The sequence below is a fragment of the Phacochoerus africanus genome, chromosome 1 (assembly GCF_016906955.1).
Source record: "Phacochoerus africanus isolate WHEZ1 chromosome 1, ROS_Pafr_v1, whole genome shotgun sequence".
Taxonomy (NCBI): Eukaryota; Metazoa; Chordata; class Mammalia; order Artiodactyla; family Suidae; genus Phacochoerus; species Phacochoerus africanus.
Window position 1 is genome coordinate 204,271,339 of NC_062544.1, and position 19,308 is coordinate 204,290,646.

Genomic DNA, 19,308 nt, shown 5'->3' on the forward strand with positions numbered 1-19,308 from the left:
TAGTAAGGGATCTGACTTTTAGCATCTTCCCATAGGTGTAATTAGGGTGGAACTAGAACCTCACAGTCCACTTAATTCAGGTCCTTACATGTGTGTAGATAAGGTTCCTGAAGCCCGAAAGAATGAGAGGAATTGCTCAAGGTCTTAGAGCTGCTGCTATTGGAGGGGAAAGGAGGCAAGAGCCCCCACTGTCATTTCAGTAACCTGCCACGTTGACAGAAATGGGAGCTACCCACCCACTTTGTACATCGAAAATAAAGAACATAAACCTTTTTTCCAATGAAAACAACAAAAACACCCTATTACACCTGGTTGAGAGAAAGTGTTCTAAAACAAAGGAACAATGGATAAGAATACCTCTGGAAAAGTGCAAGGTAGACTATGAAAGAGGCAGCCAGCAGATCCTTATCATTTGCTTTGGCCAGTTTGCTAACATACATTATTTTATTCAATCTTCCCAGCCGTTCCACTGTCTCCATTTTAGATACAAGAGAATCAGGGCCAAAAAAGGAGAGTAATCTGCTATGGTGTCATAGCTATAATGGTCAGGATACCCACCTATATTGGTAATCATTCGATTATATTGCCTCCCAGAGGGAATCTGAGAGAGAAAGACTGAATCAAAAAGGGATGAAATAGGGAAAGAGATGAAGAAGGAAGACAACACCAGAAAAGAGGATGAGGAATACTCTTTGCCAGTTCTCAGGGTGTCTGTCCTTATGTCTGCTCTGCTGGTGGCACATCTGGCACAGACACTCCACTCCAGGACTCACATCTTCCCCTATCCTAGGCCACCACTGCGCCAGCATCCCTGCTCCACTTCTACTGGCAACGAACCTCTCTTGACTCCAGTAGCCTCTACTTCTTATAATCCTGGCCTCCATTCTAGTATTCCATCTAAATGAGATCATTACCCCTTCTATCATCCAGCTGACCAAAATCTTCCCATCGAGACAGCTGTAGGCACTTTGGAAGACCTGCCATCTTCTACAGCCAGTCACTGACCAGCCAGATGCCACACTGTTGCCATGGATTCCATCTTGATCCCCCAAGACCCTGCCCTTCCTGAAACTGCTGCCTGACAATTCCCTTTTCACACCACGTCTGAGGCAAAAACACTCTGAAGTGAGATGTCCAGACTACTACTTGACTATAAGAACTCTGCTAAGGATCCATGCATAAATATATGTCTCTGCTTGTCAAAGGTAGAAAAGACAAGGGTGGCTGGCTGACGAGATTTAAGTCCACATCTGTGGGAATGCACTACAAAGCACTGTGTATTGGTTTGCAGACCACCACAACACCATTTAAAGCTTAAATATGATGTTCACAAATCAACCAACTTAATTTCATAGCTGCTTTTCTTACTGGGAACTCCTTGGAAGTTTTTTCTGACACATCAAAAATCAGGCCTGATCTGAGCCAATGCAGTAAGTCAAGAAAAATAAATAAAAAGTAGAAGGATTAGAAAGGAAAAGTATAACTGTCAATATTCACAGATGACCTGATTGGATACATAGAAAATGTAAGTGTTCACAAAGTATAAGAATCAATAAACGAATTTACCAAGATGATTGGCTACAAGGCCAATATACAAAAGAACCATTTCTGTATACGGTAAAACAATGTGAAATTCAAAAATTACAATAGCAACAGATAACATCAAATACCTAGAAAGCTCATCTAATAAAAGGCACATAAAATACCTAAACTGAAAACTATAAAACGAAAGAAAATCAAGACTCTCAGCAAATGGATGGATATGTCATGTTCATGGGTTGAAACCTGATAAAGATATCAATTCCTCCACAATTAATCTATAGGCTCAGTGTAATCCCAAACAAAATCTCAGCACTGCACAGAAATGCGAAGGAAGAAATTACAATCACACATAACATGGATTCTCACAAAGATGTTGAGCAAAAGAAGCCCACACAAAAGGGTATATGCTACATGAGCCCATTTGCATAACACTGGAAAGGAAACAAAGTTAATCTATGGTGTGTAATCTATGGTGTGTCAGGATGGAGGTGACTGAGTCTGGGAGTCCCCTCGTGTTCCAATAAGTTCTGGGTCTTGATCTACATGCTTGTACAACTTGTGAAAATTCATCAAACTGTACTCCTCTGATTGCAAAGTGTTATTTCAATCAAGCTTCTTCTTCTTCTTCTTTTTTTTTTTAAAAAAGCAACCTTGTCCTGGTCAAATAGCATCACTGACTTCATATTTCCTAAGATTTCTCAAATTTTAGAAAATCTTCTATGACTTCAGAGAAGCAGTCTTTCAAAGAAATAACCCAATTGTTTCAAAATAGAAAAAATAGACAAACTGGCCCATTCAAAAGAAATAATAATTCCCTCTGCTGACAAAAATCTGTTTCCTGCCTGCAAGCACAGGCCTGTGAATTCTGTCCAAGGCAGCGCCGCCATGCCAGTGCTGGCAATGAACTTCACTCTACTACAGCAGAGGATCAAAACAAAGAAAAACGCTTTTGTCCAATGTTATGATGAATGACAGTTTGAGTCCAAAGGAATCTTTTTTTTCAAAAAGACAAAAAACACCTTGTCTAATAAGCCTATGGTGCTTCACGATCATAAAAGTTCCAATTCACCATAGACTTTGTTGTGAATACATACAACATTTATGCAGTTGCTGAACATTCAAGACATTGCCAATCAGTTGTGCTGTGGTCTGAGTCGGGGAGGGACTAAGCCCATCCTACTTCTCTCGCTTCGCACACAGGCTTTGCCTGCTTTCCACCGGTGTCCACCTTCTTCAGTGCAGACTCCTCTCTCCCAAATCAGCTGTGCAGGCCTTGACCACACGGGAGAAGCTTATTTGGTCACATGTGACAGCCCACGTCTTCCTACTGGACAGGGAAGGTTGTGTCCCCTGGTGGAAGCCAGAATACCAACACATGCCTCCAAAAGGCATGTCCATGAGGCTAGGTCCCAGGTAGCCAGCCTGGGTGTCCCCAGAGCCTCTTGCTGCACTTGGTGGTGTAAATGTACACGGTCATGGGGGGGAGAATTCTTAGGATTCCAGAGCTGTAACCCTGACGTGAAGGTCGATTCCTAAGCTTCCTCCTCTGCCACCAGCTTTGGGTCACTGCTCCTCTTTCGCCACCACTATCTCACCTCCTTCTCCTCCATAGTAAGGAACATGTACGTTTAGTTCGAGAAGGGTGGTAGGAGGAGTCTAGGACATCTGCCTGCGCTACTCTTTGGATGTGGCAGTGCACAGAACATGAGAAAAGGAGGCAGAGGGACATGTGAATATACCAATGACACTGGCAAGACAGAACGGCAGAAGCCATCTGAAAAGAGCAGGTGTGGCCTCTTCTCCCCTGATTTACCCTTAACTCGTCATGCAAAGTCACCAGATGCAGGGTCCCGTGAGTTCTGTGCACAACAAAACCAAAAGGCCTACTTTCCAACATACTGCTGCCTTTCCTTAGCTCTGGCCTTTTTCAGACAAATTTCGAGACAAAACACAGATAGCTAGTTAAGCAAGAAAAAAAAAAAAGAGATAGACAGAATGAGGCTTATTTTTAAAGTTCTACTGCATTACTAGAAGATGTCAGAAATAGGTCTTTATTTTAGGCCTGAGTAGATTAGAAATTAATTTCAATTGTAAAATATATTCCTAATATCTCAATATTCTCTGTAAGTGCTATAGTGAATGATGAGGCTACAAGATCATACCCTGTTCTGAGAGTCAAAGAGGTTCAAGGGAGGTAAAGTAAAAGTACACTTAAAGAGTACCTGGAAAAGGAGATGCCTTTTAGATTTCTAAACCAAGTAAGAGACGTGCTCAAACCCATTTGAATGGATGGTTAACATTGATTCTGCCTGGCAACAGTTTCCTAAAAATAAAATTCGGAATGTTTTCAGATTAGGGGGCACAAGTTCTCAAAGCAGAACTGGTGGAGATATGGGGGAATGTGTTGTTTTCTTTATCATCTGACAGAGCTAACTTTTGTAAGAATACACTAAAAAATTGAATATAGTGAAGAATTGTCCATAAATAGTAAGCTGTACTAAAAAAAAATGTAATGAGTTTCTCAAAAGCGTGCTTCTCAAATATGCACAAGTTCTCTCAATCTGTTTTGTTTTTGTTAGTGTTTTAAGGTCAACATAACAACATGGATATGAGAAGTGAGAAAATCCTCAAAAATAGGGAGTTTCCAGGCCTAAGGTCAGCACTTCTGTATGTTGTTTGCATTTCTACATATCTTTTAAAAATGTACCCTAAAAAATTCAACTACAAAATAACTGACCGGTGCTCTTCAAAAAAGGTCACTGTTGTGGGGGGTAGGTCAGGGAAAACAAGCAGATTGCTGTAGACTGAAGATAAAGGCAGCATAACAATAAATATAATGTGTGATTCTTAAATCCTAGAGCAAAACCAATACCAATTATCAGTTGTAAAAGACAACTGGGGAATTCTGAATGTTACTGAAAAAAGTTTATTTTCTTAGGCTATGTACAAAAAAGTCCTCAGTCTTTGGAGATGCACTCTAAAGTATTTGAGAGTGAAATGTCATGATGCCTGCAAATTGTTTGCAAAGAAAAAAAATATCTACACATAGAGAAATGAAGTAAATACAGCAAAATGTTTTTAAAATGAGTTAATAAAAGATTATCATCTCCTCCAAGATAACTTGGAAGAGAAAAAAAAAAATTTTATCCTATGGTTGACTAACAGGTCAGTAGACATGCTAAGAACTTCAAAACCATGCATTCTCACACAAAAGAAGCCACCCCTGGCCTATTACCAGGCTGGAAAGATACTGTCCTGTTTATCTTATATCTTTACCATGTTGGATAATATAGCCCTGGGAATCCAAAACTACATGAGGACATACTTGAGTATACTCTACTCAAGTCGTACTCTTACATCTAAACCAGTGGTTCTCAAATATTTGGGGGGCCCTGGGCCATTTAGAAAGGAGAGGAGAAGAGCCAAGCAGGACAAGATGAAAATTGCCACTGCTATCACCATGACTTCTGCCCACTGCCACACCTACCACTGCCTGGGCAAAAAGACCACAGGTACACAAGAACAAAATATTAACAAAGTAAAGCCGATCAGTAATCCCATACACATATCAATGCACATCTAAGTAGAACATAAGTTCAAGACCACAAAGCATTCTTGGAAAGAAATGCAGAATCTCCATTCCTGGTGAGTACATGTGCACAACAGGTTTAGAACATGACCAGGACAGACAGCTGGACAACTCATTAGGTTTCATCCCCTGCGTCCCCCAAGAAGGCACAAAGCAGCCAACACCAACCTGTGAAGGTTGGCGGAATTAAAAAGAATTAAAGTTCTCAGGATTCTTCTTCACTCCTCCCTCCACGTAGCTGGCTGGGCTCCCTCTGACCATAAAGTCTGAGCATGGCTAGGGTCAAGAGAGGAAGCTGGAAACGGCTGGTCTGGGCTTTCGGTGCCCTGAGCCTTGGGGATGAAGGGCATAGGAGTTTCTGGGGGCTCCAACTGGTCCAACCTATCTAACCAGGCTAGGATAACAGATAGGAGCATGGAGCCAAAGACCTAAATTGTATTGAAGAAAGTGTGTTGGCTTGGAGAATCCCCTGTACCTTTACCTCTTGGGAATCGAGGATGGCAACAGGACCCTGGCATGGAATCAAGGCTCTCTACAGGACTCATGGGAATATGACAAATACCTGATACAGCCAACACCTAGGTGATCATACCACACATACAGGCTGAGATTTCAGGGGAGGCAAAGTCCTTCATGAAGAAAGCAAGGTTTCCGTTCTGGGATAGAATTTGTTATCAGTAAGTATCCAGAAAGATCTCTTTACAATTGATATGGGAGCAGTATTCAAGATTTTATTTTACTTAAAATAACTTATTTTTTCATCACACTAATAAATTCACATAGTTTAAGAAATCAAACAGTACTACAAGGCTTATGATGAGTAACAGTGGTAGTATTCAGAATTTCAGATTGGAGATTAATCATGGTGGTGGGGGTTGGGGGTTATGGTTCAATTATTCCAGCTTACTCTTTCCTACATGTCCTATTTCTCAGTGAGGACCAAAGGCCTGAATAAGGACCTGGTGGTATATTCCAGAGCCCCATGGTGTAGCAGAATTCATCAATTAACAATTATAGAAGTCCTCCCTATGTGGCCAATATCAGCTTCTGTACAATAAATAACCCAAGAGCCAAATTAGGAACTGATAAAAGCTAGTTCCTGGAACATCTGGCTCCAGGAATCAGATTTCTCTGATGCAGTGGGAAAAACCTACAGTCAGCAGAAGAGAGGCTTCAGGAATTGGTATGTGGACCAAAGGTGGGGCGGGGGGGAAGCCCTCTATTTTTCATAATTTAGAGTGAGAAACTCAGGGTAATAGTAGTCAGCTCAAAAAAGCCTTTGAACTTATCATCATGACATGGACTATAGGAAAAGACAGGGAGATCCAACAACTAGGGTTAGAATTACATTGGTTTTGGAACAGGATAAACCCAAGAGCAAAATCCAGTCTTGATGACCCTGCATGAAGATGGCTGGGGAATATCAGAGTGAAATAATAACCTCTAAAACAGAGCCAGGTCTTGCTAGAGTGGAAAGAAGACATCTTTCTTGCCCATAAGAGTAGAGGTTATAGCAAATTACTTGGAAATTCTAGAGCTGGAACTTTTGGGGGATGCGAGCCGAGAGATACTTTGCTGGTGAGTTCCTATTAAAAATGATAGGTACTAACTTGAAAGATGGTATGGAGACTGTGGCTCTGGAGACACGACTCTCCACTCACAAATGGAGGGGCAAAATAACAGGGTTAGCAGGGCCATCCAAAGATTACTCCAGAATTCTGAAATGGAAACTAGAGGCCTTGAATACAACAGTCAGAAATTAAAGGGAGGAAAAGGAGCTTAACACGAACTGGCCCAACTCTGACAAGGTATAAATAGCATTAGTAGAGAGTGGTATCTGAAACGTCTCTGAGAGGTCACCTGCCAAGGCAGTGGAATCTCTCCCAGATACAGGAATTAGAGTTATTGATGGAATGTCTCCCACCTGGGTTTTAAATTAGACAACAGAATTGATACCATAAAGAAGTTAAAACCATGAGGCCATGCTCTGTAAGCCCCTCTTCCATTTTCTGTTTACCTTGGATAACCTTAAATCTCTGCTGTGGACTTGAGCTGACAACAGCAACATAGGTCTAGGTTGTGCCCAGATAAAGCACTGGGTTTGCAGAATGCTGCTTTCTCTGGGGGAAAGGCTGGTGCTCCAGTGACAAGATGCCGCACTGCTCACATGGGCTCCAGAGGGTGAAGTGTTTCTAGACTTTGTTTGGATAGGGCTGGTGTTATGGTATTTTACACTCTTACTGCCCCCTGGAATGTGGAATATATGATACAAGACAGATTCAATGGAGAAATCCAGCTCTGAAGATGTCAATGTTGCAGCTTAAGGGGCCCCCAGGTTGTAGCTTCTGTTAGACCCCCAAACAAAGCCCTTCTGGTGGGGGTAAAAGCAGGAAAAGATGAAAATCGTGCTTTTACTTTTGTGTGTGTGTGTGTTTTTGGGGGGGTGCCTACACCCACAGGATATGGAGGTTCCCAGGCTAGGGGTCCAATCGGAACTATAGCCGCCAGCCTCGACCCGAGCCACAGCAACGCCAGATCCGAGCCATGTCTGCGACCTACACCACAGCTCATAGCAACGCTGGATCCTTAACCCACTGAGCAAGAGCAGAGATCGAACCCGCAACCTCATGGTTCCTAGTCGGATTTGTTAACCACTGAGCCATGACGGGAACTCCCACTTTTACACTTTTAAACGGGTTTTAACTTCCCTGTGGAAAAGAGGGATTGACTGGACAAGGGGGGGAGGTTATAATTCATAGGAAAAAGGCTTTAAAGGGGAGGGGAGGTGGGTGACTTGGAGGTCTGTTTCTGCCTGGGCCCAGCTTGAGGACTGCATCATCCCACAAAAAGGTCTTCCCTCCCCTCTCTGATCTTCCATTGCCTCATCCAGCAACAGCAGGCACTGGTAGCAGACTGAGCACCTGGTATCTCAAAATCAATCAAGGACTGCAATAGTACTGGGAAGAAGATGAAAAACTAAATTTTGCCCATGGAAGTCAGTTTCAGAGGTCACTGTATAATGAACACTTGCAACCCAAAGTGGGAGAGCGCCACCCAGGCTGACCACTCAAAATGCAGGGGATACTCTAGTCTCTAGGCTTCCCCATCTCTCTACTCCCCCTCCAGAGAGGAGAAAGTGACCCATCAAGGGTGACGCCCAGATTCTAAAGGAGAGCAATGGGGTAGACCAAGGGGGGGATAGCTTTGGCCAGGAAGAGCAGAAGTGATCCCTGAGGCTGGCCTCTTCTGCTGCAAGGGGCTGGGAGGGCCCTGGGAAGAGGTCAGGGTCATAGGCCTTGGCACAGGGAGGCCTTAGGAGACTCCTCAAAAGGGACCTACAGCCCAGGGGCAAGTTTGGCAGGGAAGAGGCTGGCTGGTCATATCCTCGGTCATCAGCTAGGAAGACCAGTTGCTAAGGATATCGGCCTTTCTTCATCTCTACCGGAACTAAGAATAATGACAGGGGATTTTGAAAGGTTTCCATTCTAGTTCTGGTTAAAACAGAAGGAGAGAGAATCTTTATGTTAATGCTCCTTTTTTCTCCTCCCTAAAGACGTGGTCATGTTAGTAAGACGAACTCGCCCTGGATGAGTGAACTAAGTCAGAAATGTCCTGTGGGTCAGAAAGCGTCAATCACAGAACAGCCACATCTTGCTCTCAGCACAAAATTGCGTCTTTCAAATAGTCATTTCTAAACAGAAAACCAATGAACCAATGTTATCAAATAAGATAATTCCATGAAATGATCGTATGGAGTTTTTTTTTTTTTTTTGACCCAAAGAACTTGTTTCAGATCTACTCTAAGTTCATGCTTTCTCCATACTTCAGTGTTATTCTTGAAGCAGCCTGGATTTGCACAGTTCCTTTCCTTCAAGAGAGTCATCCTGACGACTTAGGCTTGTTATTCCAGAATTCTGAAAGATGGAAACCCAGAGGCCTTGAATGTAAGAATTAGAAATTAAAGGAGAAAACCTAAAAAAGTGATTGGCCCAACTTTGACTGAGGTAGGGCTTGTGTATTGATATGTGGCTCTGCCATGAAAATATCTTGGAGAGAACAAATATTTCTAACTGCATCAGTGTCACATCCCCAAACTCTAGACTATGGAGAAATCCGTATGATAGACAACTTTTCTGCTTAACTTTCACCCCTGAGAAAGAGGCCTAAAGAGAGCCCTGTTCTCCCAACATGACATGATGGCTTCCTCACTGCGAGCTTCCCCTCAGCCACAGCAGATTCTACCAGGAGGGCTGCTCACAGGGGAACACGCCCCTCAAGAGAGGGGAAACAGGACTCTCCAGAATGGAGAAAAAAGTGAAACCAAACCTTTTAATACTCCTCCTATAACTTATTCCAATTTATTTGATTCTCATCTAAACTGGCATTAAAGAAAAGCATCAACAATACTTGGAAGTAGGACTGAATCACTGTGGAAAATTTTACCTTCAACTCCAAGTTTAAAATTCCTCTGAAACATCTGAGGGGAGAAAACCCATACCCTGGGGAAATCGGCTTCTTCTCTGAGAAAACTGTTCTATCTATAGCTCCACTGCTCCTAGAAGTAGAGATGCAGCAAGTGTGTCAAGGGGGCCTAAACTGTGACTTGTCCTCTGGCACCTGCAGTCTTACTGGGGAACAGCATTAGCTATACAGTCTAGATGCAGCCTGACAAGACTTGGCCAGTGTATGTGTTTAAAGGAGGAACCAGAAAATGAGAAATATCCCCAGCTAGGTTTTATTTCGTTTTCCCATTTATCTCTAAGGTCATCCCAAGGACTCTCAGAACTCAGGTTACAGAGTTACTTCCCTGCCAGCTGGAGGGAGTATTATGGGCTGGTGGAAGGAGCGGCAGGGAAGGAAAGAACAGGACAGAGAGGGTGGGTGGTGTGCACAGTACATTCACCAAGTATCAGCTTTGAGCAGAGCAAGGTGCTAAGGCTCCAGGGGACATGAAGAAACATACAACAGGGGGCTATCTGCTTCTAGAAACACCTAGAGCCTAAGTGAAATTGCTTCTTGTTTCAACAGGAATGGAAATTGGGAGGTAGGGACTATGTTTACCATATGTCATAATACAGAATCCATTAAGGCCCTATGCTGCTTACTCTTTATTCCTCAAAAAATAAGATTCCCAAAGCTGGTGGGGAAGGAAAGGAAAGGAAGCTGAGGAGCAGCAGACCGGTTCTGACTCTGCCGAGGTATTCCTCAGCACTAATCACTAAATTATTCTCTATTAAAATTCAGACTAGGAAACTTGGGGCAGGCCTTTCAGGATCTAGTCTTTACAGTGGGCAGCCCTGTAGAAAAGACCTCCCCCCCCTCTATTCTACCTTCTCTATGGGAAAAGTACAAAAGACCCTCATTAAGTGCTCTTTCAGGCAATTACAAAGCATTTCCAGGCACTGGGCTGAAAAGTGTTTATGTAAGCTAAGTCCTCCTCAGCCCTCTGGAGAAGCACAAATATCAGCATCCTCTAGCACAGCCGATATCTAGAGTTACCTCCTGAGAGGTTTCAAACTCTCTCACAAAAGGACAATTTACCCAGGCCTGTTCATTTTTTTTAAATAGGGAAGGGAAGACATACTTGCAAGACCAATTTTTAACCGCGAGCGAACTATTTCGGAAGACAAAATCCTTACAGCAGAATACAAACGCAAACAAGCCTCATTAGAGTTGTGAGGATGAGGAGCAGGAATTAAGAGAAGCTCTTAATTTTAAAACTCTGAGGAAATGGCACAGGACCATTACTATTAAGTTTTGTCTTGCTTTTTAACCGACTGTCTTTTTTTATGCTAATCATACAAGCCCGGGTCTAGCCTGTCCCGGCGGGGGTGGGAAGGTGAGCTGGGGAAGGATCTGTGAGCTGTAAGCCAAGAGGTTAGAAGAGGCCTTGGGTGGGCATGACTAAAGCCAAGTGTACCCCTAGAATATGTCCTAGTTTCAGGGTGAGGAAGCCACCCTGGGACCTGGGATGTCTCAGAGTCTGGGTTCTTTCTGCTACTTCCTAGAACGTGCATTTGAGGAAGCAAAGCATTTGATGACGGCCCAGTGGGAGAGGTGCAGCCATAGGGAGGGTCATTTTAAATTGACAAGTATCTGACCACAGTGAGAAATAAACAGAGAGAAGGCCAAGGAGCAGAGAAATTACCGCTCGGTCCCTCCCATGTTAAAATGTAAGCGTAAGCACTGTGGAGGCAAACACCCATTCTGTCCTTCAGGCCTGGAGTAAAGACTGGAGAAGAGCAGGCAGCAATCTTCGGTGGGGAGATAAAGCCACAACCCCATGGGAATGGGGAGATAAAAGGGTGATAGTCTTAGATCGAGTCTCAACACCTCTCTCTCCAGGGAAACTAAACCACCCTCTTGTATTATCGCTCCTCTTAGACAGCTAGTCTAAAAGGGGAGACAAAGAAAAGGGGGCAAAACCATGGGTCAGCAGCAGCCATTCGCCTAAGCCCAGGCTGCCAGCCTGGCAGTTAGTTGGAGGGTTAAAGTCAGCACTTAAAAGAAAACTCGAACCCCATTAAGTCCAGGCTTGGAGCACAGGGAGCAGCAGGGAAGCCAAAGGAAACTAATTTTGGAGGTTCTCCAAGCTGCCAATCACAAGCATATTTCTAACAGTCCCAGTGTTGTTTGAGTTGGTTGTTTTTCCACAGGCTGCACAATGGGGTCTGGTTATTCATTGAAAAAGTCTGCAAGGGAGCCCCGCCCTCCATTCACAACCAATTTGGAATGCTCCATTCAGGCAAAGGGGGGGGGGGGGGGAGGACGACTCTGCAGCTCAGCTTGCAGGGGCAGACGGAGCAGAGCCCAGCTGTCGCCGCGGGGACGCTTGCTCGCCCAGCGCGCTGTGTTTATGTAAGAAATTCAGACACTGCAGGCGCCTGCCTGCTTTGCGCCCATCCCAAGATTCAGAAGACTTCAGCTGAAATCCGCAAGGGTGTGCAAGTCAGCTCCAAGTGAGGTCGGCAAGTGCCCTCTGGCAAAAGAAATCTATCTTGTGCAGCCCACTTCAGAATCTTACTGTAGCTACCAGCGGAGAGAACCAGACCTCAGCGTTATTTCTTCAGTCCCCGGGGGCAAGCTGGTTTGCATTAGAGGACAGCTCTCTATGGAAGGCGGCCTTTGCAGACTCCTTGCTTTTCTATTCATTGCCAAGAGCTGTATGGGGAGCCACCTGGCTTCTTCCCTAAGGGAGTGGGTCTCTGGAGAAAACTCACTACCAGATTTGGGCTGCAGAGGGGGGAGGGGGTGAGCCACCCTTATGAACAGTTTCACGTTTCTTTTCCTGACTTCATGTCTGGCTGGAAAGGTTTATAATACCCCCCAGAATGCCCATGAGACACCAAAAGAGAAGAGTAGGGAGATCTATGGTTGAAGGGTGAAATCTACTCTAATGACAATGCAAAGTACATGGCTAAAAACTAATTGAGATTCTTAAAAGATTTTTTTCAAATCTTCAGTGATCACCTGTAGGGAGAGCTGGTGAAGCCAGTGTGACAACCAGACATTATTTTAAGGAAGAGCACACTGTTTTAGGAAAGTCAAACCCAGGAAATGAATTTTAGCAGATGGGGTTTTTTTTTTTCTTAACATATTTGATTACTTTCCAACATCTCCTGTTGACCTCTTCTCACTGCCTGCCCCCACTCCCAGTGAACTCAGAGGGTGACACCAGAAGCATTTCTCTGCATCTTTCTAACAAGACTCCCCATTCAATGCCTTGGCTGCTTTACAGATCAAACTCCTGGTCTTTTAATAGCTAATCCTTAGCCTGCTCCCTAGAATCTTCACTCTCTTCTGCAACTTCCCTCTAGATGTTTTCTTCTGCTGGGCAGGGGAGCCTTCTTTATTCGTTAGGCACAGTCCCTTTATGAAGAGGCTCTTCTCAATGTTAACATCTGAGTTGCCAGTTCACCGTCATTTACCTGCCAAGCCCAAAGGCGTACTTACCTCATGGTTACAAACACACACACGTGCTTGTGCACACATCCTCCCAGACACACTAGGGGACTGGTGTCTTGTCTCTCCTTGATTTTAAGCTGAGCCTCTTAGAAGGATGGGACAATGATAGAAACTGACGACCGAAGCCTCTGTTAAATGAGCTTGATGAGTTCACAAAATGAATTTTTTAAAAAGAAACCTAATCCGGTACTGGCATCAGCAATGCCTGGCACTTGTCCAAGAGCTGGGAACTGCAACATGACAAGACTCTGAGCTCCTTGGATTCCAAGTGGAGAAGCACTGTGTGCCAGGGCACAGATGGGGCCCAAGCTGCCTCAAGGGCAGCCGTGCCTGAGAGGGGGCTGTCAGCCTCTGAGCCTGGATGTGCTTTACCACCATTAAAACCCCAGAAACATGTGGAGCCTTGGGTCTCTGGGTAGAGGATTACACATCCCACCCTCCCCCACCAGCAGTAATGTTTTTTCTAGGACTGAAATGAAAACAATGTTACTACTAGGTGGTTGACATGGCAGATAGTCAAATTCTCAGCTTTAACAAACTACTCATGTCTTAATCTTATAAAACTGAAGCATGTTGAAAAACAGGGGGTAGACTGTAATTTCGTGATTGATGCCAGGATTTTGCTACCTCTGGAATCTACAAAAGTGATCTGCACTGGCAGACACAGATGTTAATTCCCCATCCCAAGTCTTTCTCACCAAACACGAAAGACTGGAGAGGTTACTGGGTTTTATAAAAGAACCAAGAGCAGAAAGACATAGAAGAGGAAGAGAAAAAAAATCTACAGTTTTTAATAAGCCTAACTGAATTGAAGTTAGATGAAAACAGGCTTTGTGTAAACACACGGCTCTGTTGGCTAAGTAGGAATACTGGGTCTTGGTTCTTAGGAGTCCTGCATCTTAAGGATCTTGGAAGCTATCAAAACAGGAAGGATTTCAAATCATTTAGCCCCTTCTCAGTGGTAAGGTGGCGGGCAAGCTAACAAAGATTTTGAAAGGTGTGTAAAACGTGGAATCAAATAACCTCCAGTTTTTCTCCTCCTGTTTCTTCACCTTACTTTCAGAGCTAAGGCTCTGGAAAAGGATAAAATGAACTCCAACTCCTTCGAGCCTCTAAAAGTATCTACTGTTTTCTTCCATACATTCCATAACAAAAAGACTTTAGGATGCTCCTTTCATCTAGAGATGGCCCAAGAACACAAAGCAAGTAAATGTACAGTTTTGCTACATTCATGTCTGGGTCCAAAAGTAAGGCACTTCCTTTGCCATATCAACCTCCCGTACAGTTTAAAAAAAAAAAAATCCAGATGAACAATCTCATACCGAAACATGATCAAGAACAATGTATTTTAGGCTCAGGGGCTGTCATAATAGTTAATCCTATTTCCCCAGCCATCTATTGCAATGTATTTATGAAAAGTCGATTTTATCAGTTAATTAGCCAGTCCTTAGGAAATTACCCTTACTTCCTCCAGTTGGTCCATTCTTTTTGAAGCACAAATCTAAAAAGAACACTTCAAGGGGAAAAGAAGGTCATTTAGATTTTCAAACAATTCTTTCTATTTGGTACGAAGACCATGTTTTAAAATAAGATTTTACCATCCTTTCTCCCTAGCATAAAACATTTTAGTTATTCAAGATGCTGGCAGATGAAACATTCACAATATCACAACTGAAAAAGATGAGTGAGATTTAAAAAGAAATCAGAAGTGAAATTTGCATTTAAAAAAACTATTTATACATGCTAAAATCTAGCGATAACCTAAGGTGCTCATCAGTTTAGAGAAATAAATGTCGACTCCCTACCCTTATCCCAAATCTAAAGCGCTTTGAGCTCCATTCTTATCCATGTTTTGATATGGAGCTAATTCTGTGAAAATGCGTAGTAAAAATGCGTACACATCTATTGACCCAGATTCTGTGGGCTGCTAGTTCTGTGTGTTAATTCATATTTAGCTACACATTTATAACACATATAGCTATGAGCGCATGCACACACACTTATTTATAATATACAGGATATATATTCACACAGTTTTACCTGTACGCATACTAAGGTCTTCTAGGAAGCATGTCAATTTTATAATTTCTCTTTCTTCCAAATCCTACATGAAAGCACCAAGATACTGAGTAGGTTTCTTGGGATCACAGAAGGACGAGAACTGCGGTGTCAAAGTAACAAGGGAGGGCCCTAAGTGCCCTTTGAGCATGACAGTGCCCCCTGGCTCTGCAGCTTTGTGAGAGCTTCTTTAAGGAGATGATTTTATGCACTTTTTCCCCCTCATTTCACTGAACCCCTCCCTTCTTCCCCCAACCACTATTCAGTGTCCCAAGCTCTCGGGACCTTATATTATCCCCTTACTAAAATGAAAGGCTTGGGCACCACCATCTCTACAAAGGACTTCTAGCTCAAACAATCTGGGATCTTCAGGGTTACTTCTCAGGTTCAAGGGACAATGACTGCCACCAGCAGAACTCCTATAACTACAAGTCACCCTTTATATTCCCTTGAATGTGACCTTTAAGAGTCTCCAGGTGGGGAATCCTTGACGTATGTCTATACTTGCGATGGAGGTGAATCTAAAGACTTATAAGAACAATGGTTTCATTTATACAAATCACTTATGGATAGATGATGCTATGGATAGGAACCCAAATCTGGAAATTTTACAGAATATAATCTGTTTAGAAATTGACTTTAGTGTGTTTACAACAACAAAAAACCATGATTTTCAAACCCGATGTTCTAAAAAAAGTTATCCACATTACTTAGTAGTCTTTTCTCTCTTTCTCATACATACATCCCCTCACATGTGCAAGATGAAAAGTTAAATCATCAGTAACAGGAAAGGTAGACTACCTCTTGCAGCAGCCCACAGAAGAATACTTATCACAAATGTTTCTGCTACCCTACGGAAGAGGTTTGCTTTACCTGAGAAGGACCAGTTTAGAGTTCATTGTTTGGGTGATTCAAGCCAATTCATAAGATTTCATTAAATCTGAATGTTTCTCCCCATGAAACAAGCATGGACTTTTCCAGAAAGTGACTGGAGTGGAAACTGATCCTCAACATGAGGTTGTGAGATGCGCTCACAGAGAAGAGTCTGCCCGGCCCTGGGGTCTGCCAGTGTCTATGAATCTACACTGCCAGCCATAGTCAAAGTGAAGTCAAAGCAGTTACACAGAGGAACAAGGATAAATGGCTCAAGGATACACCCACACATTTTGGTTCATGAACCTAACTTCTACGTGAGTCTACCCTTCTTGAAGCTCCATCTCTAGAATAAGAGTCAGAGAGGGGGAAAGAATTATTCAAAGACTTTTTGAGGCTACTCAACCATCTGCTTTATCCATAAAAAGGCAGAAAAGTTCCACCTTACAAAGTTAAAGCACAAAGCAAACAAAGTTAAAAAACATATCACACTTGGTAAGCAGACACATCGCCTAAAGCAGCTCCATTTTAGGTATGGCACTTTAATTAAAGAACTTAGCACATTCTATTCGCTGAGCAGGAATTATTTCTATGGAGCCAAAACACATTTATTGATTCTTTCACTTTAGCCTCTTCCTGCAGATAAATCTCTCTCCAAATATGAATCCTGTTTGCTGATATCTTTCTCTAAACAACATACCTTTGCTTCAGCACATGAAATCAATCTGAATGCAGTCATCTCACCTAGCTGGTACCTCTGGTCTTTCATTTATCGATTTAGAATCTTGTTTTAACTCTTTTGGGTTACAGAGGAACAAACAAAAGCGTCATAAAATCATTTCAAAGAATCTCTGCCAACAAAGCCACCTCCCAAACAGACTGCAGTTTATGCTGCTCTGGACAAGAACTGGAAAGGCTGGGCCAAATTGTCAACACAGAACAAAGTAGGATTACAAATCTTGTCTTTTATCTTGTAAACATCGTGTGCACGCGCGCAGGCACACACACAGTTTGGGTTATCTTTAACTTTTCAGTGGCAAGTCTCCCACCCACTTGAAAGCAATCAAAGGGCAATAACTAACATGCATTTACTTTCCTATAGAAAACATCCACAGCAAGCTATGACAAAGCTAAGATAACCATGCATCTGTGAGTTACAGTTTGTTCCCTTTTAAAGTTTCATAGCATTGTACCTTGAATTGCACCTTGAATATGAGACCTATCATTAAAGAATGTCTAGCTGGTACCTCTGGTCTTTCATTTATCCATTTAGAATTTCCAGCTTTTACCTTAGACCCAAAGATACCTTCTCTCCCAGTGGCATTTTTACATACACATGAGATAAAACAAAGCTGGGAAGAATTTGTTGGTGCAAAATGAGAAATCTAATCCTTGCCTGGCTCAGGTGCTTGCTATTATAAACTATGACTAAGAGACACGAATTTCTCTATGATGCAACTCTCAAGAGAGGCAGCATTTTCTCCAGGCCTCTCTTAAACCTGCGCATTCGCCAGTGACTAATGCTCTCTAGAGCTGCCCTGTGCTGCTCAAATTTCATCAGCCAGCTTTGTCCTTGATAGCTCTGCCTGGACCATAAAACCTCCCAGACCTGTTGAGGACAGCCCCAAAAGATCAGTGCAAAACTAACTGTGCCCTTGCCAGCACTGAGCTCCCACTGCATTTATCTCAGTGATGGGGCACTCAATGACCATTTTAAGAAAAAGTTTTTACCCTTCTGTGAGCAACAAAGTCCAGACAACTACAAGAAAAATAAGTGTAAATCAGGTCCAATCTGTGACTACTCTGGGTGACTTTTTTTTTTTTTCTGAACCACAAACAAAATTGACAACATGTTGGGTGAAGCCACAATGAACTGGAATCGTTCATTTACTATTTTCTGCACCTTTAAAGGGAAAAAAATGTCAGGCTTATGATTCACATTAAGAACTTAATTTATAAAACAAACCCCCCAAAACCATTGTAAGATAATGTCTGATTAATGGATGCTTGGTCCAACATCTTATAATTTCAATTAAGTTATAATTTCGAGCTTGAAGCCTTGCAAAAATCTTAGGCAAATAGAACTTTAGGATGGAATTCTGTTCTGTAAATCTTACCTGCGATAAAATAAAAGCACCTTAGAAATAATTTCAATAGGGAATGAAACAAATTTTGGGGAGGGGTAGCATTGAATTATTAAAAGAAACCAAATGCATCCCACTGTCCAAATATGCTGGCTACAACTGAAAAGAATATTCTAGACACAAATGATCCAAGACTAGACAATTTCAGAACACATGTGCCACCACTAGAAAGGTACTTACAGTTATCAGACTGAAAATCTGGGACAAACTGTTCATCATCAGGAACTTGTGCTGGAAAAGAGATTTTTATTTTAGACATTTTAAGTTTTATTAAAAAGCACAATAAAATGTTTTATGTGGAAAATAGGACAGCCAAGAAACTTGCCTTCAGCTAACCAAGCCTCTTGAAGTTGACTGAGATCCTGAAACAACTCTGGAATTGAAAACAGAAGACACCAGAATGAGAATTCCTCTTCTGGGGAGAAGAGGGAAGTTTTTGTTGGGAGCCATTTGAGCAAGTCACAACAGAGGGGACAGCTTCCCTACCTTCAGAATCGTGAGCCAGATCGGTGTCCAAAAACTTCCTCTTTCTGTCAATCACAGGCCGCCCTCTACACTCCTCTGATCGAGATTTCTGGAAGCGGCCAATAGACAGTGAGGACGCAAGAGTAATAAAGGGGTGCAAAGGGGGCTGTGCCACAATCCAGGAAGGAGGGAGGACCAAACAAACCAAAAGCACATAAACTTACCCCTGGGACCATAAAAGGGACTTGTTGATCATAAAACCCATCCATGGTGCTTCCAACGTCTCCAATGTCACTTTGGAAGGTCTCACCATTGAGTAATTTCTGGGGGGAAAGGGATCCTCCTGTAATATGAATTTGAGAGATTTTAACTAAAAGTGGGGGGAGAGAAAGTAATTTTATGTTGCTTTTTCTTTAGGGCCTGTGCAAAATCACTACCTTTCTCTAAGGTACTAAAAGACCACTCAAGGTGTAAGCTTTACAGACTAACCCTGGGTTTGATTAAGGACATTAAAGAGTCATGGTGGACTTAGTTCCAAATCCATTTACCTAGTCGTTCTCTTAATCTTTCTCTTTTATTTAATCATTAAGATTATAGGTTTACTACTATCTGTCCCCTAAACCTCCCCCCCACACACCCCTTATTTTTCATTTTAAAAGGTTGATTTCATGC

At 42.6% G+C, this 19,308-nt stretch overlaps 1 protein-coding gene across 1 annotated transcript in view; it reads right to left on the minus strand.

Annotated features, from left to right (window-relative positions):
• Positions 1-19,308, minus strand: part of ETV5 (ETS variant transcription factor 5) — a 57,055-nt gene that overhangs the window by 34,800 nt on the left and 2,947 nt on the right. Inside the window, exons 2-5 of the mRNA XM_047788389.1 lie at positions 18,861-18,979; positions 18,658-18,745; positions 18,497-18,544; positions 18,352-18,402 (exon numbers count right to left, since the gene is read on the minus strand). Of these exons, the coding sequence (XP_047644345.1) occupies positions 18,352-18,402; positions 18,497-18,544; positions 18,658-18,745; positions 18,861-18,905 (232 nt within the window). The 5' untranslated portion in view covers positions 18,906-18,979. The remainder of the gene's footprint in view (positions 1-18,351; positions 18,403-18,496; positions 18,545-18,657; positions 18,746-18,860; positions 18,980-19,308) is intronic.